Below are 26,691 nucleotides of genomic sequence, written 5' to 3' on the forward strand. Positions count from 1 at the left end.
CTTCCGTGAGATTTGTCTTCGTGATTGCTATGATGTCCGGGAATATATCAGTGATTCTTTCCTGCCACTCCTCACTATTATTTGTAACTCCATCTCCGTTGGTGTACCTTACCTTCAGCTTCCTTTCTAGAACTGTATTCTGGGGGGTGGGAGGGGTTGGTGCTGGCTGTGGGTGTGGCAGGCAGGTTTGGGTATGATGGTAGTCTGCTGGTGTGGCATTATTAGCGCTGGGGGACTACTGTGGGTGTTGTGGCTCAGCTCTTGTTGTTGTGTTTGGTTGGTGTGGGGTGGTAGGGGTTGAGGGGATGTGGTGGGTGGGTCTGTATGTAGTTGTATTTGCTGTTCCCTTCAATACTGCGCTCTTCTGTCTTCAGGTACCTGTCCTGTCCCTCACTTCCTCCCTCTTGTGCTTTCTTACTCTTTCTTCCAGTTCTTCTTTTTCTTTTGTGCTTTCCCTTCAACTTCCTGGAGCCCATAAACAAAAACTGACCTCTCCGTTTCATCCTTCCACTGCATTTCCCCGAGTCGATTTAGTTACCTCCATTGCAGTGTTCCTGCCTTCTTTTCTTCAGTCCCCTCGTTTGCTCCTGGTGTGCTCCTCGTCTTTTCTCGGGCTCCACTGTGGTCTGATAGGGCCTCCACGCACAGTATAACTCCTTTGTTCCCTACAGTCCCCTCGTTTGTGACTGATGTATGTGTACTCACCTAATTGTGGTTGCAAGGGTCGAGTCATAGCTCCTGACCTGTGTATATATGTGTGTGTGTGTAGCGAGGTAATAATAGTACAAGTAAAGATAATCTAAGAACAAGATAAAAGAAAGAAAATAAAAAAGGAGCACTACAGTTGAGTTAATGACTCGCGATGGTGGAACCAAAAACACAAGAAAAAACTCATAGGATAGGCAAGGAAAATAAAGGAGAGGAGGATCAGAAAAGATGAGGTCAAGTCACTTTAGAGCATCTGACAATGTAATGAGAATGGAAGGAATGAACAGAGACAATACCAGGCCTAAGTTTCTTATTAAAAAAGTTGTAAGATAAGATTTTGTTCGATTTTTTAACCCCGGAGAGTTAGCCATCCAGGATAACACACGAAAGTCATTGCAATAAAGTTGATAGAATTACCGACGATATGTAAAGTAAAAGGACACAAGTGCAACTAATGTGACATTTTATTGTGGCAACGTTTCGCTCTCCAGGAGTTTTATCAAGCCAGTTACAAAATAACACCACCAGTTTTATCAATGGCTTGATAAAACTCCTGGAGAGCGAAACGTTGCGGTAATGGCTTGATAAAACTCCTGGAGAGCGAAACGTTGCCACAATAAAATGTCACATTAGTTGCACTTGTGTCCTTTTACTTTACAGAAAGTCATTGCGTCATCGAGGACTATCTGTCTTACTTCCATTGGGGTCCTTAAATCTTGTACCCCCAGGATGCGACCTACACCAGTCAACCAACACCCAGGTGCCTACTTGCTTACTAATTGAACAGGAGAGCAGGTGTAAGGAAATGCCCAGTGTTTCCACCCTTGCCGAGAACTGAACCACTGACACTGTGTGTGAGGCTAGAGTGTTTCCTACCAGGCCAAGCGCTTAATTGATGCTTTAACAAGATGGCGGCTGTGAAGGTTAGAAGAAAGAGGACGAATGTTGTAATGTCACCATCCTTGATCCCCTTTGCACACAGGAAGAAGGGGCAGCAAACAGCAATTACATTCTCAAACACAACTTCATATGAGTTGTGACTTAAGTCTGGAATGAACATGAACAGCATAACATCGATGAAATAAGTCAGTTGACCATATGAAATTGCTGGCCTACAAATGGCTCCAACTTCATCCAGTGTAGTAGTGTAGTTTGATGCATGAGACATAAAACTATAAATAATCTAGAATAGATAACAAAAAGGTACAATACACAAATAACCCGTACATAGAAGAGAGGAGCTTGCCACGACGTTTCGGTCAGACTTGGACTTAGACCTTTTTTCTTTCTATGTGTTCTTGTTCCTACCCTCAGTGGGCCCCTAGCTCCCTTGCAGTGTTCCTCTTTCTTAGTCTTTGACTCCACTACTGCGACTACTACTACTACTACTACTACTACTATTACCTCTACCACTACCTCTCTTCTTCCCTTCCTAGTACCTCTCTTGTCCCATCCCTGTCTGCTGGCTTATATATACTCCCTCCTTCTCTCCTTTTTGTTAGTGTGACTTTGTAAATGGTCCAAGTCAGACTGAAACTTTGTCATAAGCTCCTCTCTTCTATGTGCGGGTTATTTGTGAATCTAGAATAGTATATAATCTATAAATATATCAAACACTGGAAAAATATACAGAACTACAGTATAGTCAACAAAAAACTACATCAGGAAACTCTGTAGTCTGCACGTGCCATCACAAGTGGGCTTCTGCCTGGTTTGAGTGTAACTTCTGTAGAAAATGGTCTCATGGAACGTGTGTAGAAATTTAGCAATCATCCACTATGGATATAAAACGAGAAAATGTTTTTGGATCTGCCCAAATGATAGCCTACTGTGGGAAAACTTACATCTGTACTAAAGGACAGAATCATCAAAACAACCTTCTTAGAAAGCTTGAAGTTCTTGTATAACAGCTGGGAAAATAAAAGGAGTGGGCCAGATGGTGCTGTCACCCCTGGCACTGGTGCTGTCCTGGAAGACAGTACCTGTAAGAATACAGAAATGAAAGCCAATGCACCAGAGGAGGACAAGGGTCCTGGTGCTGCTGAAACAGGCACAGACAGAAATATGTGAACTCCAATGTTACAAAATAACAACACCACAGGAGATGGCAAACAAGGGGATGATGCTTTTAGAAATAGTGTAAATACACTACCAGAAAAAAACTGTCGGAGGCACCATTGTGAGTATAGATGCTGCAGGTAACGGAGTCGACAAAAGGCACACCAGTAGGGAATGCAGCCACGAAAAACCATGGTAAACAGAAATCAAACCTACGCAAATTCTACGCTTTGGGTATCAGCAGGCATGGAATATATGGAAAAGCAGGGAGGACGTGCAACTTTGGCTGCCCCAGAAAATGTTGCACCCACATGACAGCAGAAGAATGCAACTCTTCTTCCTGTAATTTCTTTCACCCTGAATGTGTCGCTCTTCAGTCCAGGAAAGACAGTGCTACAACCTATATTGTCAGGCACACCATCTAAAAGGGACAAAAGATAGAGATCTCCCAGATCATGGGAAAACCTGTTGAGCCATTCCAGAGATGGAGATTTTTTAGTGCCAGGAACGAAAAAACTGGCAAGAAATGACAGAAATTGTACACCAACTGAAATCGCTTCTAGAGTGGAGGCACAGTCATTGGCCTCCACCCCAAAACAACAGATATTAGTGCCAGCAAACAAAGCCCTCCCCCCCCCCCAAGAAATGACAGAAATTGTACACCAACTGAAATCGCTTCTAGAGTGGAGGCACAGTCATTGGCCTCCACCCCAAAACAACAGATATTAGTGCCAGCAAACAAAGACCTCCCCCCCCCACATACCATCAATACGATAACATTCATCTTTGTATATATATATATATAGAGGTTCTAAAGCCAGCAATGAGCAACAAAATAAGTTTAATCATTGGACTCTTCATACAGTCAAACATGATGCTTGTGGTGTTCGCAGAGACCCACATAAAGGATTACTTTGACAACGAAATGTGGATCCCAGGCTATAACGTACACAAATGCAATAAAGTGAACAAGCAAAAAGAGGAGGTTGGCCTATACGTCACAGAGCCGCTCATTTGCTCGGAACTACTAAACGCCTCAAATGATGTGGTTGAAGTTTTAGCAGTGACAGGAACAACTTGAGAAAATAGACCACTATCTGGAAAATCTTCTGGCTTCTGCCCCAAACATCTTGCCGCTGGGGGCTTTCAACTTAAGACTCCTAAAATGGAGGAATGTAGCAAATAATGTTTTAGGAGAGATCACCCCAGGAGGCAGCTCAGATGAAAATTCACACACACATGAGATAATAAATCTCTGCACCAAATTCGCCTTCAGCCAGCAAATAATAGAGCTAACAAGACTCGAGAATACACCTGACCTCATCTTTACTGACAATTATTATCTAATAAGAAATATTATCGTATCAAAGCCAATACACTCACATCACAACATAATAGAGGTACAGACATGTATGTGCAGGGACCCAGACCAGTAAAACACAATCAGTTATGAGGATGCCTTCACAAAATTCGACATCAGTAACAAGTTAATCACGTCCTAAATGAAACATGCTGGCAAGATATCGTAAACATGGATCCAAACTTTTACCAAGAATTAACTCTGTGGCACTTGAGGTATGCTTAAGGCATATTCCTTTAAGAAACAAGAAAGAGACAATGTAAACTAGAAAGAGAGAGACGCTCCCTGTACGGGCGAAGGTGAAGAATCACAGAGCTGCTGAAAGGGGCCACTATATATGATATACAAAAGGAGGCACTGGTTAATGAAACTGTAAATACTGAACTTAAACTGAAGGACTCTTAAAGGAGACAAGAAACTCAAGAATTAGAGGCCATAAATAAAATTGAAAGAAATTCAAAACATTTCTTTTCATATGCCAAATCTAAGGCAAAAACGACATCCAGTATTCAAATCAAATCTAATCAAGTTTATTCTCTATAAGGGTTACAATGTGGGGTTTACAGGATTTGGATATTGTGTGGTTTACATGTTATAAAATACTAATTACAGAGGGGGCCACTAGGACACCTAGCATGGCTAGGCATTTCGGGCAGACTTAGATTAATTCTTAACATTAAATCCTTATAGATTATGATATTAAGGCTAAGTGACTACATCATAATTTGTGAGTTTAGCAATGTGAAGGCTTTTGTTTTGGCACAATACAAAGTGTCTATATTGGAGTATCATAGGCAAACATATGACTAGTTAGGATTCATTATTTTAAGATTAAGATTAGTATTTCTGTGTTTGGATGAGATGGGACTTACACAGATGACGGCAAGTAAATGAATGAGTTACTGAAGTTCCAGTGTGACTCGGTTATTAATGTGTCGCTAACCAGGATAAGAGTCGATGACTTAATTTAATTTTTATGACCGAGACTCGGAATTTGGTCGACCCAAACATCTCTAATATTATCCTAACACCATATGGCTTTGTAAAGACAATAAATGACATGCCTATGCATTCTGCCCCAGGCCCAGACTCGCGAAACTCCGTGTTCAAGAACTGCATGAAGCCCCTAATCTTCAGCATCCTATGGAGGGGGAGCATGGACACATGGGTCATCCGACAGTCACTAAAAACAACTGGCATAGCCCCACTCCACAAAGGTGGCAGTAAAGCAATAGCGAAGAATAACAGACCGATAACGCTAATGTCCTACATAATAAAAATCTTGGAAAGGGTTCTAAGAAGCAAGATGCCACCCATCTAGATACCCGTCTGTTACACATCCCAGGGCAACACGGGTTTAGAGCAGGTCGCTCTTGCCTGTCCCAGCTACTGGACCACTATGACAAGGTCCTGGATGCTCTAGAGGATAAACAAACTGCAGATGTAATATACAAAGACTTTGTGAAAGCCTTCGACAAGTGCGACTATGGTGTAATAGCGCACAAAATGCGTGATAAAGGAATAACAGTAAAAGTTGGTAGATGGATCTTTAACTTCCTAACAAACAGAACACAAAGAGTAATAGTAAACAGAGTAAAGTCTGAGGCGTCTGCAATGAAAAGTTCTGTTCCATAAGACAGTACTTGCTCCCATCCTGTTCCTCATCCGTGACTTTCTGTGTGGATGACTCTTGAATTTGCATGACAGTGTCCTCCATCAAAGACACGGCTATACTCCAAGCTGCCATTAATCAAATCTTTAAATTGACTGCAGAAAACAATATGAAGTTCAATGAAGAGAAATTTTAATTACTCCGATATGGAAAACTTGAGGAAATTAAAATTATATCGAGGTATAAAACAAATTCCAATTATACAATATATGTGAAAAAATAAAGTGAAGGACCTGGGAGTGATAATGTCAGAGGATCTCACTTTCAAAGATCACAGCAATGTATCTATCACATCTGCTAGAAAAATGATTGGATGGATAATGAGAACTTTCAAAACTAGGGATGCCAATCCATGATGATTCTGTTGTAATCGCTTGTTCTATCTAGGCTGGAATATTGCAGTACACTAACAGCACATTACAAGGCAGGTGAAATTGCTGACCAAATGTACAGAGAACCTTCACGGTGCACATAAGTACAATAAAACACCTAAAATCCTGGGAACGGTTCAAGTTCCTTGACTTGTATTTCCTAGAATGCGGGTGAGAAAGATGTGTGATAATATACACATGGAAAATCCTAGAAGGATTAGTACCAAATTTCCACACGAAAATCACTCCCTTTGAAATCAAAAACTTGTCAAGAGATACAATATCCCCTCAATGAAAAGCACCGGTGCCATGAGTACACTAACAGACAACACAATGAAGAGTCGGGGGCCCAAGACTCTTCAACTGCCTCCCAGCATACAAATGGAGGATTACCAATAGACCCCTGGCTGTCTTCAAGAGGGAGCTGGACAGGCACCTAAAGTCAGTACCTGACCAGCTGGGCTGTGGTTCATACATCGGTTTACGTGCGGCCAACAGTAACAGCCTGGTTGATCAGACCCTGGTCCATCACGAGATCTAGTCACAGACCGGGTGGCGGGGGTGTTGATCCCGGAAACCCTCTCAAGGTATACTCCAGGTATATCTCTCAGCAGTAAAAATGCTTTCAAATGAGCTGATGTAGGTAACAGCTCTTACAGTACAAATAAATCTAGGAACCCTAAAACTAATTTTGTAAAACGGTGTGTAAAAAAAAGAGAAGGAGAACGAGAGAGAGAGAGAGAGAGAGAGAGAGAGACTAGGCATTGCTACCTCGCCCTACTCTAGCATTACGAGTCAATCTCTAACTCAAGGTTTGCCTACATTCCCGGAAACACTTCAACAGCTTCATCCTGCAATTTAGATAACTCAGGTAGTGAAGCGAGAAGAGAGAGGGGTATATCAGCCCGCCTTGCAGGCTGGCTGGCCACAACACGTCCGTCGTCCAGTCAACCTCTACGTCTCTCCTACTGGTAAGAATTTTATACAGTTTTTAAAGTAAATACTAACATAGTGCAAGGCATACATGGATATATGTGTCGGGAATGTTAGCTATGTATTGATACTTCATAGGTTAAGGGTTACATTGCTGGAACGTCTAGTAAGTTTATTCAGGTATACACAAATACAGTTACATAGAATTATCATACATAGCAGCATATGTGTAGAGAACCTAGGATAACCCAAAAAAGTCAGACAGAGTGACTTATTTCCATTGGGGTCCTTTTACCTTATTATTATAATATAAAGGTTATAATATTTTCTTATTATTCTATAATGAAGATAACATCTTATTATCATACTAAAAAGACTATCTACTACACGAGGGTCATTAAGACTATCTACAATACGAGGGTCATTTCTAGGAATAAGGTAAAATTTACACGTATGTTAGCTAAAAAATAGAAAATCATTCCCCTCCCTTTCTGTAGCTACATTCATCAGATACCTTTTGGCACTCTTCTTGAACTGGTTCATGCTATGACTGTCTTTGACATGTGCGGGTAGTCTGTTCCATTCCTTTATTGCTGTACAATAAAAGGTGTTTGAAGCCTGGCCAATGACTGTGGGTACTACAAAGTTGTGCTCTCTCCCCCTAGTACTATGATTGCTGCGGTTCCCAACCTTGACAAAATTGACAGCAAGATATTCTGGACACTGTTTGTGAGCAACTTTATAAACAAGATTTAGCTTCAGTTGTTTTACTCTGTCTTCAACATTCAGCATATCCAACTGCTGTAATTCATCCTGGCCTACATGTTCTCTTGGTCCCAGCCCCAGGACGATTCTTACGATTTTGTTCTGGGTGATTTGCAGTCTATCTTTCAGTTTTTTTGTCAAGGCAGAGTACCATGAAGAGCAAGCGTAATTCATATGGCATTGTATAAGGGCTAGACATAGGGTCCTGCGAGCATCAGTAGGTAGACACTGTGCTTGTCTATACAGGAACTCCAGTCTGGCATTTGGTTTCTTTACTACACTGTTCCCTATCAGTTCTCCTGACATGCATGGGTCAAAGGGGATTCCCAGATATTTTACTGATGAAACCAAAGTGATGGGCTCCCCATTACACTGAACATTAAAATTATTTACCCTTCTCAGTTTATGTTTCGTGCCAAAGAGAACGGCTTCAGTTTTCCCTAGGTGTAATGATAGTTTGTCTACTAACCATTTGCTGCAGGACTCCAGTTCCAGTGTTAAAACATTAGCTATATCTTGTGGGTCTTTACCTGACACTAACAGAGCACTGTCATCTGCATACAGTAGGAGTTTGCACTTGACACTGATAGGCATGTCATTGACATAAGAATAATAAGGGACCCAGAATACTACCTAGGGGAACTCCACATGCTATCGGCAGGGGTTCTGATTCAGTTTTGTTGATTTTGACAATTTGTCTCCTGTTGCTAAGGTAGGACTTAAACCAGTCTACAGAACCTATACCGATAGCTTGAAGTTTCTTACATAATATATAGTGGTTGACAGTATCGAAGGCCTTTTGCAGGTCTTAGGTTACCATACCTATGAGGTTCCCCTTTGACATTTCAATTCTCAGGTAATCCATCAGACTAATTAGGGAGGTGTCGGTTGAGCAAGATCTTCTAAAGCCTGATTGATAGCTATGGAGAATGTTGTTGTCATTAAGGTACTTAACTACGTGAGAGTACACCGCCCTCTCTAGAATTTTGGATATTATACTGAGTATACTAACAGGCCTATAGTTGCTTACATCAGACCTATTTTTCTTGAAGATAGGAGTAACTCTGGCCTCCTTGAACCCCTCCGGTACGGTATTAGTGGTGATTGATAGATTTATTATGTGAGCAATAGGGACTGACAGTTCAGAAGCACCATCTTTTAGGAACTTAGACGGAATGTTATCCGGGCCAGTGCTCTTAGTTGGGTTTAACCTGCTTAGTTCTTTTTGAATAAAGTCATGAGATACACTTACTAGTTGACAACTGTTTGGAGTTACCCCTTTATTGGTATAGTATGTTTGAAACTTATCAGAGTCTGTGTTAAAGGTATTTGATGCAGCTGGTAGTTTACTTACTAGTGTTGATGCAACAGATATGTAGAAGGAATTAAAGCAATTTGCCACCTTAGATGTTTCGTGGCATACCTCATTATCGATAGTGAGTACTATGTTAGACATATCTACTGGCTTATGGCTATACCCCAACTGTTTTAGTTGTTGCCAGAGCTTTCTGGGGTTATGCCTTTGCTCCTTTTATAAGTCTCTGTACTCTGTTCCTCACCCTTTGGAATTCATTTAGTGCTGCAATATCCTGTCTGTTTGCTTTAAATCTTTTTAGCAGCTGGTCTCTGAATTTCATATTATCTAATATCTCAGTAGTCATCCAGGGTTCAGTTCTTCGTTTAATTCTAACCTCTTTAACTGGTGCAATATTATCAAGGATGGTAGTGAACATTGTTTTGAATTTTTCCCAGGCATCGTTTACGTCCGTGCAACTTGTTATCTCTGTCCAGTCACAATTGTGTAGCCTATTTACCAGTGTTTCTTTACTGTAGTTTCTAGTTGACCTCATTTTTATTGTCCTGTGTAGGCCTATTCTCTCCCTAGTGATTTTCCTGGTGCAGTAAATGATGAAATGATCACAAAGACATGTGATAATGACGCCTGACTGACTAATGTTCTCAGAGTGGTTACAAAGTATGTGGTCAATTAGGGTGGCTGAGAACTGCGTGATCCGGGTTGGTGTATTAATTAGTTGAGTGTAACTATTTAAACCTAGAATTTGCTTATACCTTTTGCATAGCCCGTTATTTTGCTGCTGAAAACAGATATTGAAGTCTCCCAGTATTACTGTCTCGCAATTGTTTTCAAGCCCGGACAATACTCTGGAAAAGTCTTCTAAGAACTGGTCCAGGGTGGACGGGCGGTAACTAGTTCCTACTAAGATGAGTTTGGTCTTGGGAAGCAGCATTTCAAACCATAGAATCTCCAGTTTATTGTTATTTAAATCAGGTCTTGGGTTGTAAGCTATGTAGTATGTATGAATGTAGGCACATACTCCACCACCCTTTCTGTTCCTATCTAAACGTTTTATATTGTAACCTATTTTGACCTCGTCGTCAGTCACCGTATCATCCAACCAGGATTCAGAGATGGTTATAACTGCCGCCCTAATTTTGTTAGCTAGAATCCTAATCTCTGCCAATTTAGGAAGAAGTGATCTTGCGTTGACATGAATAAAGTGAAGGCCTGTTTTCATAAAACAATTATAATCATCAATATATGGCAATGGGTCATTTGTATTAAAATTAGGTAAATCAATGTCATCATTGCTAAAGGGTAACTTTGTCAAAGTGCATTTGTAACACACAAAGTGTGTAACAAAGCGCTTCACCATTCTTTGTTAGACAGACATAATAGGAACAGCCTCAGTGTGTAGATAACATCCAATATTTTATATGAAAGCTGAGTGCTGGGAGCTACACTGTACTATAACTAATTTATTTTTGTGTGTTACCTGAGAATATTCGCAGTCTGCTGTTACTCTGCTCTGTGAGTTACAGGATCTGAAGACCAGCAGAGTGTGGTCATATTATTCTGAATGAACATTACATGGTGTGAACACATACAGTGTTTAGTTATCTTGTTCTGAACGAGTTTCTTTGTGACTATACCTGTAGTAAATATGAAAGTTAAGTGGTGAGAGAAACTAGGTATATTTTTCAGTCAGATTCCATCACACACAAGAGGCTTCATGCGTGAACTTAAAGCTGCAAGCCTCGCCCAGAAGCCATTGACAGGGTGATGAGGACATCGTTATGCATTTTACTATATGTAGCTACTAGAAAAAGTTCCTAGAGAGCGAAACGTTGCTACAATAAAATGTCACATTAGTTACACATGTGTCCTTTTATCTAATAAATTATAAATACAGTAATTATGTCAGTTTTAAAGTTATCTCTCAAGCAGAGTTGGATATACTTGTATCTGGGTATTAGTAACTCAAGCAGAGTTGAATATACTTGTATCTGGGTATTAGTAACTCAAGCAGAGTTGGATATACTTGTATCTGGGTATTAGTAACTCAAGCAGAGTTGGATATACTTGTATCTGGGTATTAGTAACTCAAGCAGAGTTGGATATACTTGTATCTGGGTATTAGTAACTCAAGCAGAGTTGGATATACTTGTATCTGGGTATTAGTAACTCAAGCAGAGTTGGATATACTTGTATCTGGATATTAGTAACTCAAGCAGAGTTGAATATACTTGTATCTGGGTATTAGTAACTCAAGCAGAGTTGGATATACTTGTATCTGGGTATTAGTAACTCAAGCAGAGTTGGATATACTTGTATCTGGGTATTAGTAACTCAAGCAGAGTTGGATATACTTGTATCTGGGTATTAGTAACTCAAGCAGAGTTGGATATACTTGTATCTGGGTATTAGTAACTCAAGCAGAGTAGGATATACTTGTATCTGGGTATTAGTAACTCAAGCAGAGTTGGATATACTTGTATCTGGGTATTAGTAACTCAAGCAGAGTTGGATATACTTGTATCTGGGTATTAGTAACTCAAGCAGAGTTGGATATACTTGTATCTGGGTATTAGTAACTCAAGCAGAGTTGGATATACTTGTATCTGGGTATTAGTAACTCAAGCAGAGTTGGATATACTTGTATCTGGGTATTAGTAACTCAAGCAGAGTTGGATATACTTGTATCTGGGTATTAGTAACTCAAGCAGAGTTGGATATACTTGTATCTGGGTATTAGTAACTCAAGCAGAGTTGGATATACTTGTATCTGGGTATTAGTAACTCAAGCAGAGTTGGATATACTTGTATCTGGGTATTAGTAACTCAAGCAGAGTTGAATATACTTGTATCTGGGTATTAGTAACTCAAGCAGAGTTGAATATACTTGTATCTGGGTATTAGTAACTCAAGCAGAGTTGGATATACTTGTATCTGGGTATTAGTAACTCAAGCAGAGTTGGATATACTTGTATCTGGGTATTAGTAACTCAAGCAGAGTTGGATATACTTGTATCTGGGTATTAGTAACTCAAGCAGAGTTGGATATACTTGTATCTGGGTATTAGTAACTCAAGCAGAGTTGGATATACTTGTATCTGGGTATTAGTAACTCAAGCAGAGTTGGATATACTTGTATCTGGGTATTAGTAACTCAAGCAGAGTTGAATATACTTGTATCTGGGTATTAGTAACTCAAGCAGAGTTGGATATACTTGTATCTGGGTATTAGTAACTCAAGCAGAGTTGAATATACTTGTATCTGGGTATTAGTAACTCAAGCAGAGTTGGATATACTTGTATCTGGGTATTAGTAACTCAAGCAGAGTTGAATATACTTGTATCTGGGTATTAGTAACTCAAGCAGAGTTGGATATACTTGTATCTGGGTATTAGTAACTCAAGCAGAGTTGGATATACTTGTATCTGGGTATTAGTAACTCAAGCAGAGTTGAATATACTTGTATCTGGGTATTAGTAACTCAAGCAGAGTTGGATATACTTGTATCTGGGTATTAGTAACTCAAGCAGAGTTGGATATACTTGTATCTGGGTATTAGTAACACTCGCCATGGTCTACCACATCTCAATAACTTTCATAACAAAATGAAAACAGTAAAGTTAGGTTAATAGGACGGAGATGGGAAAATTAGAAATTAGATCAAGGGAATACCCGAGTACCGTCATAAGCTAAGACCTTGTGTAGTTTTAAAAATAGGTTGGATAAATACGCGAATGGGTGTGGCTGGGTGTGAGTTGGACCTGACTAGCTTGTGCTACCAGGTCTGATACCGTGCTCCTTCCTTAAGTGACAACTTGACAAGATGGTCATTGTTCTAAGCCGGAGGGTGGCATGGACCTGCTTCGCATGGGTCAGTAGGCCTGTTACAGTGTTCCTTCTTTATGTTCTTAAGATATCAGAATTTACAAAACTGGTTAACATGAACCTCTAAAGGCTGAAAATATTCATACGTTTTGACTCTTACTTTTATCCAGAAGACAACAAAGATTTTGAGAGGTAAAGTATATAAAAAAATCTGGTATCACTTAAGTTGCATCTTAATTTATAATTAGTAGTAAGGTAAATTTCCAAAATCCACTGCCTGTTCTCCTAACTACTGTTTACGCAACATTATCAGCAAAAGTTATGTTAATACAACATTCATTTAGTAATATAAATCATTATCAAGAACAAATACTTTCACAGTTCAGCAGATCAAATCTCAAAATATATTTTTGTTCCACTCAGTCTAATCTCACTCATTCCTGCTGATTAATTAGGCTCCTTAATCTCGAAAACCTCCTTCATACCTCTTCTCTAATCTAAATTAGAATGACTCCTACTCTTCATTCCTATCTGAATGACAACTCCCTCACCAACTCCCTTCCACTTCCTAAATTATACATCTCATACCCCAAAACCATCTTTAAATTTCTTTGTTCCATATTGTCTGACATAATATTCACACCATGAACTGGTCACAGACCGGGCCGCGGGGGCGTTGACCCCCGGAACTCTCTCCAGGTATCACAGTCATGGCATCTTTACTGCCTCCAGTCTCCCCCTCACTGCTGGATTTAAGGACTATATGTAACATAATGGAAATAAGTCACTTTTCTGACTTTTTAGGTTATCCCAGGTTTTATACACGTATGCTATGTATGATAATCTATGTAACTATATTTATGTATACCTGAATAAACTTACTTTCTGTACTCTGGTTTATTCCTCTTACTTTGCCTGGGAAAAATTTTCTTTCCACTAACGCCTCAACACTTCTTACAATTTTCCTTTTTCAATTCTATGGTTCTCTTCGTCTTCCAAAGAAACATTTAAATACACGTTCATTCCCACATAACTCAATACATTCAATTTTCGTTTCTCTCGCTCCAGTTTCATCAGCGAACTTTATTCCATCTTTTAATATTCTTCTTCTACACAACCTGCCAACCTTCACAACTTTGTAAATCTCTGAGAAGAATTATTTCCACCATTAAGAAACTATTACAACTTTCATTATATTTATACAATCATAACATCTTAATACCTCAACATATTTCCCTAAAACAACAATATTAACTTTTTATATTCCAGAAATAAATATATTAATCATTTAAAGATACATCAAACATCACTCTCTAGCGCCATCTTTAACTGGAAAGTAAACTATTCCTCCTACATCCCGTAGGAGGTTACTAGAGTCATCCACACCAACGTATGTCCTTGAGTAGCCAGTACAACATCCAGTTCTGCTGGATGCGCTACTCTTAAGGATTGTGTGGTCCCGTAGATTAGGCGTCAAGAGTTTTCGCTCACCATGAGGCAGGCCAAAGCAGCATGGGTTTGATTTCTTGGCTAGTCGCATTGTTGTTATTGATCAATACTACTTGTTCCTGGGTACAATTATATATATATATATATATATATATATATATATATATATATATATATATATATATAATATATATATCCTGCTGTTCCCAATTCCTCCTTGGGCACTCGACTAGACCCACAGGCCATTCGGATTGGTGTTGCTCTTCGCCTAGCCGCCCCCAGCCTCACCGAACATAGGTGTATTTGCGGCAGGGCGACAGCTGATCAATTCGGACTTCATGGTCTCGTGTGTCACACAGCAGAAGGGAAGTATGCCAGGCATGAGGAGGTCAATGACATCATAAAGAGAAGCCTCGCCACAGCCCGTTGCCCAGCTCAACGGGAACCCCAAGTGCAGAGGTCTGACGGAAGTCTAAAGCGTCCTGATGGAGCCACTATGCTACCCTGGAAGGATGGAAAGCAGATTGCCTGGGACTACACCTGTGCCGTCACATTGACAGACACCTACTTGCCATACTCCGTAGTGGAAGGGGGTGGAGCTGCCAGCCACAGGGAGACTCAGAAGATCCGCAAATATGAAGACCCCCCTTGCTATAACTTCATTCCAATAGGGTCGGAGACCCTTGGAGAATGGGGCAAGTGTGCTCTAAAGTTCCTCAAAGAGCTAGGTGAAAAGCTCATCATAGAAACCAAGGACCACAGGGCGACCAGCTTCCTCTTTCAGAGACTCAGTGTTGCGATCCAGAGAGGAAATGCCTGCAGCATTCTGGGCACGCGGCCCACCGCCGGGGAGCTGGACGAAGTATTCGAGATGTAGCTCTGAGTTACCTATGTTGTTTTACTTTGTATCATATTTTTGTGAATGTTTTGTCTATATATATATATATATATATATATATATATATATATATATATATATATATATATATATATATATATATATATAATGTATATATATATATTTATATATATGTATGTATGTATGTATGTATGTATGTATGTCGTGCCGAACATGTAAAACTGGTCAATTAGCAAGAACTCGTTTAAAATTAAGTCCTTTCTAAAAAAAATTCTTATACGATTAAAGATATATTTTTTCATTAATGTTAATGTAAAAATTTTTAATTTTGCACCAAAAGAATCTTAGAAAACTTACCTAACCTTATTATAACAAGCGCAATTTATTTTAGCCTAACCCAACTAAATATATTTTAGATACGCTTACAATACTTTAATACTAAACAAACACAATGAAATATATTTGTTTCGTTAGGTTCAGAATAAATTTGACGAAATTATTGCATACACAAATTTTCACTTGTCCTATATGGCAAAATGAGCATTGCAATTTAAGCCAAGATCGCAAGTTCTGCCTATTCGGCACGACATATATATATATATATATATATATATATATATATATATATATATATATATAAATATATATATATATATATATATATATATATATATATATATATATATATATACATATATATACATATTCTTTTTTTTTCAACAAATCGGCCGTCTCCCACAGAGGCAGGGTGATCCAAAAAGAAAGAAAATCCCCACACAGAAAATACTTTCATCATTCACCACTTTCACCTCACTCATACATAATCACTGTCTTTGCAGAGGCGCTCAGATACGATAGTTCAAAAGTCCCTCCAAACCGTCAATATCCCAACCCCCTCCTTAAAAGTGCCGGCATTGTTCTTCCCATTTCCGGGACTTGAGTCCCTCTAACCGATTTCCCCAAATCCCTTCAGTAAATATTGCCCTGCTCACGCTCCAACAGCTCGTCAGATACCAAAAACCATTCGTCTCCATTCACTCCTACCTAACACGCTCACACAAGCTTGCTGGAAGTCCAAGCCATTCACCCACAAAACCTCCTTTACCCCCTCCCTCCAACCTTATCGAGGACGACCCCTACCCCGCCTTCCTTGCCCCACAGATTTATACGCTCTCCAAGTATTCTACTTTGATCACTTCTCTATAAATGACCAAACCACCTCAACAACCCCTCTACAGCCCTCTGACAAATACTTTTATTAACTCCACAACTTCTCCTAATTTCCACACTCCGAATTCTCTTCATAATATTTACACCACACATTGCCTTTAGACAGGACATCTCCACTGCTTCCAGCCGCCTCCTCGCTGCAACATTTGCAACCCAAGCTTCACACCCATATAAGAGTGTTGGTACTACTATACTTTCATACATTCCCTTCTTTGCCTCCATGGATAACATATTTTGTCTCCACAGATATCTCAACGCACCACTCACCTTTTTCCTTCATCAATTCTATGGTTAACCTCATCCTTCATAAACCCATCCGCTGACAAATCAACTCCCAAATATCTGAAAACATTCACTTCTTCCATACTCCCTCTCTTCAATGTGATATCCAATTTTTCTCTATCTAAATCATTTGATACCCTCATCACCTTATTCTCATCTATGATCACTTGCAACTCTCTACCTTTAGACACTCTCCCAAACTCGTCCACTAATCTTCACAATTTTTCTTTAGAATCTTCCATAAGCACAGTATCATCAGCAAAAAAGTAACTGTCAGCTCCCATTTTGTATCTGATTCCCCATAATTTAATCCCACCCTCTCCCGAACACCCTAGCATTTACTACTTTTACAACTCCATCTATAATTATATTAAACAACCATGATGACATTACACATCCCTGTGTAAGACCTACTTTTACTGGGAAGTAATCTCCCTCTCTTCTACACACCCTAACCTGAGCCTCACTATCCTCATAAAAACTCTTTACAGCATTTAGTAACTTACTACCTATTCCATATACTTGCAACATCTGCCACATTGCTCCTCTATCCACTCTATCATATGCCTTTTCTAAATTCATAAATGCAATGAAAACTTCCCTACCTTTATCTAGATACTGTTCACATATATGCTTCAATGTAAACACATGATCTACACATCCACTACCCACTCTAAAGCCTCCTTGCTCATCTACAATCCTACTCTCTCTCTTACATCTAATTCTTTCAATAATAACCCTACCGTACACTTTTCCTGGTATACTCAGCAAACTTATTCCCCGATAATTTTTACAATCTCTTTTGTCCCCCTTCCCTTCATATAAGGAACTATACATGCTCTCTGCCAATCCCTAGGTACCTTCCTCTCTTTCACACAATTATTAAACAAAAATACCAATCACTCTAACACTATATCCCACCCTGCTTTTAACATTTGTCATGATCCCGTCAGTTCCAGCTGCTTTACCCTCTTTCATTCTACATAATGCCTCACTCACCTCCCCACACTCACATCCTGCTCTTCCTTCCTAAAAGATGTTATACCTCCCTGGCCAGTGCATGAAATTACCGCCTCCCTTTCTTCATCGACATTTAAAAGTTCCTCAAATTATTCCCACCATCTAATCAATACCTCCAGCTCCCCATCTACTAACTCCCATACTCTGTTTTTAACTGACAAATCCATTCGTTCCCAAGGCTTACTTAACTTGTTTATCTCACTAAAAAAATTTTTCTTATTTTAATCAAAATTTCTTGACAGTGCCTCTCTTATTCTATCATCTGCTCTCCTTTTACACTCTCTCACCATTCTCTTCACCTTTCTTTTACTCTCCATATACTCTGCTCTTCTTATAACACTTCTGCTTTGTAAAAACCTCTCACAATGTCAAAACGGAACCTCATAGGTATGGTAACCTTAGACCTGCAAAAGGCCTTCGATACTGTCAACCACAATATATTATGTAAGAAACTTCAAGCTATCGGTATAGGTTCTGTAGACTGGTTTAAGTCCTACCTTAGCAACAGGAGACAAATAGTCAAAATCAACAAAACGGAATCAGAACCCCTGCCGATAACATGTGGAGTTCCCCAAGGTAGTATTCTGGGTCCCTTACTATTCTTATGTTATGTCAATGATATGCCTATCAGTGTCAAGTGCAAACTCCTACTGTATGCAGATGACAGTGCTCTGTTAGTGACAGGTAAAGACCCACAAGATATTGCTAATGTTTTAACACTGGAACTGGAGTCCTGCAGCAAATGGTTAGTAGACAACAAACTATCATTACGCCTCGGGAAAACTGAAGCCATTCTCTTTGGAACGAAACAAACTGAGAAGGGTAAATAATTTTAATGTCCAGTGTAATGGGGAGTCCATCACTTTGGTTTCATCAGTAAAATATCTGGGAATCCCCTTTGACCCATGCATGTCAGGAGAATTGATAGGGAACAGTGTAGTAAAGAAAGCGAATGCCAGACTGAAGTTCCTGTATAGACAAGCACAGTGTCTACCTACTGAGGCTCGCAGGACCCTATGTCTAGCCCTTATACAATGCCATATGGATTACGCTTGCTCTTCTTGGTACTCTGCCTTGACAAAAAAACTGAAAGATAAACTGCAAATCACCCAGAACAAAATCGTAAGATTCATCCTGGGACTGGGACCAAGAGAACATGTAGGCCAGGATGAATTACAGCAGTTGGATATGCTGAATGTTGAAGACAGAGTAAAACAACTGAAGCTAAATCTTGTTTATAAAATTGCTCACGAACAGTGTCCAGAATATCTTGCTGTCAATTTTGTCAAGGTTGGGAACCGCAGCAATCATAGTACTAGGGGGAGAGAGCACAACTTTGTAGTACCCACAGTCAGTGGCCAGGCTTCAAACACCTTTTATTGTACAGCAATAAAGGAATGGAACAGACTACCCGCACATGCCAAAGCCAGTCATAGCATGAACCAGTTCAAGAAGAGTGCCAAAAGGTATCTGATGAATGTAGCTACAGAAAGGGAGGGGAATGATTTTCTATTTTTTAGCTAAAATACGTGTAAATTTTACCTTATCCCTAGTAATGACCCTCGTGTAGTAGATAGTCTTTTTAGTATGATAATAAGATGTTATCTTCATTGTAGAATAATAAGAAAATATTATAACCTTTATAGTATAATAATAAGGTAAAAGGACCCCAATGGAAATAAGTCACTCTGTCTGACTTTTTTGGGTTATCCCAGGTTCTCTACACATATGCTGCTATGTATGATAATTCTATGTAACTGTATTTGTGTATACCTGAATAAATTTACTTACTTACTTACACAAGCTGCCTTTTTCTCTTTTATCACACCAGAGTTTGTGTCTCAGGTTGTTGCCGGTCTGACCATGATGAGAGCGGCCATGTTGATGTTCGTGGCAGCCACTCTGTTACTGGCTGCTGCTTACCCACAACCTCAGTCCCGTCCTCCCCCTGGTCGACCTCCACCCCCACAAGGCGGCCGTCCTCCACCAGGAGGCCGTCCTCCACCAGGCGGTCCTCCTCCACCAGGAGTAAACGGTACCTGCCCTCCTCCACCAGGAGTGAACGGTACCGGCCCTCCTCCACCAGGAGTAAATGGTACCTGCCCTCCTCCACCAGGAGTAAACGGTACCGGCCCTCCTCCACCAGGAGTAAACGGTACCTGCCCTCCTCCACCATTCGGCCCTCCACCAGGCGGCCCTCCACCAGGCGGCCCTCCACCAGGCGGCCCTCCACCAGGCGGCCCTCCACCACAATGCCTTCGTAAGTGTTTAAGCAGATGGTTAAGCAGCATTAACCAAAAGCAGTGTGCAGCAGCAGCAGCAGCAGCAGTAACAGTTGGTACAAATGTTGCAGTAGCTATTACAACAGTAGTATAGCTGCTAGAACAGTAGGTGTACCTGCTACAATACTAGCAGTACTTGCTACAATAGTAGCAGTAGCTGCTACAATACGTATTGGAAGGTAATTTGATGGATTGGACTTATCTCCTGATTAAAATATATGAACCACATTAGCCATCTTCCACATCTCTGGCACAACACCAGTTTGAATGGAAACATTAAATACTCATATTATTATTATAATCAAAGAGAAGCGCTAAGCCACAAGGGCTATACAGCGCTGCAGGGTAGGGAAGGAAGCAAGGGTATTGGATGGCAGAAGGGAGGAGGGATGATCAGTAGGTTACAGAAAACAGCGGGGCAGGGGATAGTACGGGGGTAGAGGGTAGCAAGAGATTAAGTAAAAAGGGCTGAAGGTATCAGAATTTGTGAAGTAAGTCAGTTGTTGTCAAAAAGTCAATGAGAGAGTCCGGATGAAAGGTGGGTCCATCAGCGAGAAGGGAAGGTAAAGAGAGAGCAGCAGAGCGAAGACGACGACGGAGGTAAATTCTGCGTGCTCGTTGATAAAGTGGGCAGTCCAACAGAATGTGGCTGACTGATAATGGAACTTGGCAATTCTCACAGAGAGGAGCAGGGCGCCTCTCCATGAGATATCCATGAGTAAGACGAGTATGGCCAATGCGAAGACGGGAGAGAGTAGTCTCCCAACCTCGACACTGGTGATAAGAAGACGGCCAGTAACCTATACTCGGTTTAATAGATAGAAGTTTGTTGCCGAGCATAGTAGACCAACGTTGTTGCCAATGGGTGTGAAGTTAGGAAGATATTGCAGCAAAATAGTCTGTAAATGGAATACCTCTACATGAAACTGGTAGGTCATGTACTGCTGACCGCGCAGCAGTGTCTGCCTGTTCATTGCCCTGTACGTCAACATGACCAGGGACCCAACAAAAAACAATATCTTTATGCTTGGTAAAGATGCGGCATAGCCAAAGTTGGATACGGAGGACTAAGGGGTGAGGTGTATCAAATTTCTGTATAGCCTGTAAAGCACTAAGGGAGTCTGAGACAACCACAAATGATGACACAGGCATAGATGCAATGCGGATAAGTGCTGTAAGGATGGCATACAATTCAGCAGTAAAAATACTAGCCAAAGATAGTAAATGCCCTTATACGATGCTGTCCAGAAACACTGCTGCGAATCCTACACCGTCAGAAGACTTAGAGCCATCTGTGTACACAGCAATGTCATGAGAATGAGAGTGAAAGTGGTCAAGAAAAAGAGAGCGGGAAGCGGCCATAGACAGTTGGGCTTTCGAGCAAGGGAGAGAGAAAGAACAGACTCGAACAGCTGGAACTTCCCAGGGGGGTAGGGAAAAGTGAGATGCTACATGTACATAGAAAGGTGGTAATTGAAGAGAAGACAAGAGCGAATGAAGGCGAAGAGAGAAGGGACGGAGTAAACAGGGGCGGCGAACAAATAAAGAATGTCTACTCATATCAGTGACCATTCTATAAATGGAAGGATTGCGGAGATCATGAGAGCGTACATAGTAGCAAAGGCAATGGGCATCACGGCGATCGGATAAGGATGGAACGTTCGCTTCTGCATAGAGGCTCTCGACAGGGAAAGAGCGAAAAGCACCAAGGCATAAACGTAATCCTTGGTGATGAATGGGGTTAAGGCTAGAGAGAGTAGCAGGAGATGCCGCTGAATAGATCTGGTCACCATAATCAAGTTTCGATAAGATAAGGGTGGAATGTAGGCGGAGGAGGGTTCGACGATCAGCTCCCCATGAAAGATGAGCAAGGGTTTTAAGAAGGTTCAGCCGGCTGTGACAAGTTGCCTTCAGAGAGGTAATGTGAGGTTTCCAGGATAACCTACGATCAAAGAGGAGGCCCAGAAACTTTACTGTATCACGTTCAGGGATACGGGAGCCATAGAGGTACAAAGGATAATCGGAGATGACAGAGCGTCTAGTGAAAGTAATTTGGTGGGTTTTAGTGCTGGAAAATTTAAACCCACGTGTGGTGGCCCAATTGAAAACACGGTCGACTGCATGCTGGAGAGAAACTGTAATAAGGTGACAGTCAGCGCCTGCACAGGCAATAGCGAAGTCATCAACATAGAGTGATGACCAAATATTTGATGGAAGACTAGAGGCCAAATCATTAATAGCAAGGAGAAAAAGTGTTGTGCTCAGAACACATCCCTGGGGGACACCTTCAGCTTGGATAAAGTCCGGGGAGATCACATTATTAACCCGAACACGGAAATGCCTGCCAGTTAAAAAGTTCTTAAGGAAGGATGGTAGATTGCCTCGAAGGCCTAAGGAGTGGGCTTGGGCTAAAATATTATACCTCCAAGTTGTGTCATATGCCTTCTCAAGGTCAAAAAATATGGCAATAACTGAGTGGTTATTCGCAAAGGCATTAGGAACATACGTATCGAAGCGTAGTAAGGGGTCTATGGTAGAACGTCCCTTACGAAAGCCATATTGACGAGTGGAGAGACTGTTGTGTGTCTCTAAATACCACACTAAACGTCTATTTACTAGGCGTTCCATCACTTTGCAAACTGCACTGGTAAGAGCAATGGGACGATAGTGGGAGGTTTCATGTCCCGTAGTGCCTGGTTTGTGGAAAGGGAGAACAATAGCGGATTTCCACAGCTGTGGAAGAACTCCTTGTGACCAAATAAGATTGTAAAGGCGTAATAGGACTGCAAGGGCTGACTGATGTAAATGTTGTAGCATACGAATATGAATGTCGTCGGGCCCAGCTGCCGATGATCGGCAAGCTGAGAGTGTTGCCTCCAGTTCTTGAAGTGTAAAAGGCACATTATACTGTTCTTCTCTGAGAGAAGAAAAGTCCAAGGGTGCTAACTCTCTGGCAGACTTTGAGGAAAGAAATGAGGGGCATAGACGGAGTCCCTGAGAAATACAGACCAGATGATTGCCAATTTCACTGGCAACATCTAGTGGGTTTGCTATATCAACACCGGCAACCCGCAGAACAGGAGCCGGGTCAGGAGAATATTTACCACTCAGTTTTCGTACTTTTTTCCAGACTGCACTCATAGAGGAAGCAGAGGTGATGGTGGAGACAATCTCGCCAGCAAGTGCATTTAGCGTCACGGATGACACGGTGAGCGATCGCACGCTTCTGCTTAAAATCAAGAAGTCTCTCTGTGGTTCTATTGTACCGGTACCTGCCCCATGCAGCGCGTTTCAAACGTACTGCATGAGCACAAGCAGGAGACCACCAAGGCACGCATTTCTGAGAATGCCTGCCCGAAGTTTGGGGTATAGAATGAGAAGCTGCGGTTAAAATGGAGGACGAGAAGAGGTGTAAAAGCTCATCGATGGAGGACGAAGAAGGAACCTCTGTAAAAACAGTTAGGTGTGAGTAAAGGTTCCAATTTGCCTGATCAAATTGCCAGCGTGGGATGCGAAGAGGTGGTGAATATGAAGGGGAAGTAAGAATGATTGGGAAATGATCGCTGTCATGTAAGCCCGGAAGAACAGACCAAGTGAAGTCTAATGCGGCGGAGGAAGAGCAGACTGAGAGATCGATGCAAGAGAGAGTGTGAGTCCGAGGATCAAAATGGGTGTGAGTACCTGTATTTAAAACATGGAGGGGGTGGGTGGCAAGAAAAGCCTCTAACTGAATGCCACGGGAATCACAGTGAGAACCCCCCAGAGGAAATGGTGGGCATTAAAATCACCAAGTAACAGAATCGGTGGTGGTAATGACGAAACAAGAAAGGCAATATCCGGAATAGATAATGCCCGAGAAGGAGAGAGATATAAAGAACAGAGCGTATACCACCTATGCAAGTGGATATGGGCTGCTGTGTAATGCAGCGAAGTACAAATAAATAGCTGATGGTACGGAATATCAGTGCGTAGAAGAAGGGCACTTTCATTAAAGGTCCTATCAGGAAAAGGATCTGAAGAATACAATAAATTATAGCCTGAGATGGGAGAGATAACAGCAGAGTGTAATTTTGGTTCCTGTAAGCAAACACCAACAGGGGAAAACTGGGAGAGTAACATCTGAAGCTCACCCCGATTACCCCTGAGGCCGCGTATATTCCACTGTAAATAGGCCATGATTGGCAATGATAAAGATACCTGAAATCCACAGGTAAGGGTTCCTACGGACTAGAGGGGTTAGAAAAGTCCACATGCGGAGGCAGTGGAAAACGTTCAAGCAGCGAAGGAATGGTGCGCTGTGAAGAAAGGAGTTGCACAGATGGAGTAGAGGAGAGAGAAGGAGCGGAGGGTGGATCAGTGTCCATTGATGGTTTGGTCTCTGCAATATATTCAGAGATTGCTTCAAGTGTTTCAGAATTCAGAGACGTCGTATGGGAGACAATATTGGAAATGGTAGGGGGAGGATGAGTAAAGATTGGAACTGTAATGGACTGTACCAAGGTAGGGGGGGGCGAAAGGGTGGAGGGAACTGGAGAAGCGTGGAAGGGGAGAGAAGAGGCAGAAACCTGGGAGGTGGCAGAAGAGGAAGAAACTTGGGAGGGAGCAGGGGAGGAAGGTACAGTACGAGGAGGAGGTTGAACCTCTACACTTGTAACAGACCCAGTGAGAGGGGGAGAACCAGGTACAGAGACAGGGAAGGGAAAATGAGGAGGTGGAAGATGGGTAGGAGGTGTTAACGGACCTTTTTTTGACTTTTGAGAAGTAGAGGGACGATTGGGAGGAGGTGTCATACGAGATCTCGTCGCTACTGAGGCTTGTGAGAGAGAACACGAAGAAGCAAGATCAGACTGAGACGTTGAAGTAGGGACGTCTGAGCCGAGGACAGCAAAAGAATTAGCTACAGGAGTGACTATGGGAGAGGTAACCACAGAGGTGGGTGCAGAAGATGGGATACCAGAAGTGGGGGGACGTTTTGAAACACGGGAATAAGAAACACGAGGTAGTCTCCCTTGGAGGTGGAGATGAGAAACTGCCATGGCATAAGGGAGACCTTCTGCCTCTTTGAGGTAACGGATTTCCCGCTCGTTTAAGTAGACTTGACAACGGCGAGAGTACGAAGGGTGAGCCTCATGACAATTAAGGCAAGAGGGAGGTCGATTGCAAGACGTATTAGAATGGTCATCCGCACCACAGACTGGGCATTCGGCGATAGATCTGCTACATAAACTGAGGATGGGAGTTCACGGCTGTCAAAAGTTAAACGAGCCACATTGCTAGGGTATTGTCTCCGCCCGCGGGCAGGAAGAACGTAAGTGTCTACCTTGAGGATTGGGAGATCTTGGAGTTCCAGCTGTTCAAGAATGTCAGTGCCACATATCTGGAAATTTTGTTGAACTATGGTATGGGGCAGAATGACGGTACCACTACAAGAATTGAGGGAATGATGCTTTTCAATAATTACAGGAACAGTATCGATATGGGAAAGACGAGAAAGCTCATGAGCCTGGGTAGCATTCTGTACGGTGACGATGTGCGTTCCAGTCTTAAGAGCATGAAAAGAAATATCTTTACCAACATGGCGTAGGAGTGCCTTGCCAATACTGTGGTCAGAAAGATAGGCAGTAGAGGAAGTCGGTCGTAAAGTGAAGAATTTAGTCCATTGTGCAGTCTGAAACTGAGCGTGGAAAGGTAGTGAAGGACGTGTCGATCTTTTCTGAGAAGAACGAGAAGGTGGAGAAGTATCATCAGCAGGTAATTGTCGTTGTCGTTTAGGCGTGGGACCAGAGTTGGTCCGACGTGGAACGGGCCGGTGATTCGAAAATTGCCGCACCGTAGAGGGAGAGGCCGGAAGCATAGTCAGAGGAGAGCGAAGGTCAGATAAATTGAAGGAGTTAGTCGAGGCCTCAGTACCTGAAGCGGGTGAGGAAACAGCACCGGCAAGAGGTACAGAGGCATGAGGAGTGTCCGAAGAGTGGTCCAAAGACGAGGCGGGGTCAGAACGGGGTGTGGTATCAAGAAGGGGGTAGCAGGTTCATGGACTAGGGCTGCCATGGTTAGGTTACTTCTTTCTTTTTGTTTTTAAGAAAAAAAAGAAAGAAAAGAAAATAAAAATAAAAAAGAATAAAAAAAGGGGGGACCGGGGAGGGATAGTTCCTAGGAGGAATGAAAGTGCCAGAAATCTCCCTCCGCACCCAAGAGGACCTCATCACCGCAAGTAGTGCAGATGCAGCATGGAACCCGTGCCATACCCTACCCATCATGCCAGTAAACCGGGAATCAGGGATAGCAACCTTACATCTGCCGAGCTACCTCGGTGGACAAAAGAGAGGGCGGCCGGAAATCAGGCACAAAGCATACATCCTTCGGCCACCACCCCTGGAATCCAAAAGGTGGCTTCCAGAGATACACCCGTCGCCCGAGACACACCCAAAGCCACCCTCCGGGATACCGGAGAGGGATCAGGACATCCCCAGGCAATCCAGATTCCACGGCAAACTACGCCACCGCCAAGAACCTCAACGGAATGGGATGGACCCCGGTACCCTTTCCCCTACCTAGGAA

At 41.8% G+C, this 26,691-nt stretch overlaps 1 protein-coding gene across 1 annotated transcript in view; it reads left to right on the forward strand.

Annotated features, from left to right (window-relative positions):
• The first annotated feature begins 7,068 nt into the window (after positions 1-7,068).
• Positions 7,069-26,691, forward strand: part of LOC138851324 (basic proline-rich protein-like) — a 37,212-nt gene continuing 17,589 nt past the window's right edge. The window contains exons 1-2 of the mRNA XM_070080348.1: positions 7,069-7,140; positions 19,680-20,108. Of these exons, the coding sequence (XP_069936449.1) occupies positions 19,712-20,108 (397 nt within the window). The 5' untranslated portion in view covers positions 7,069-7,140; positions 19,680-19,711. The remainder of the gene's footprint in view (positions 7,141-19,679; positions 20,109-26,691) is intronic.

This window comes from Cherax quadricarinatus, unplaced genomic scaffold (assembly GCF_038502225.1).
Source record: "Cherax quadricarinatus isolate ZL_2023a unplaced genomic scaffold, ASM3850222v1 Contig336, whole genome shotgun sequence".
NCBI lineage: Eukaryota > Metazoa > Arthropoda > Malacostraca > Decapoda > Parastacidae > Cherax > Cherax quadricarinatus.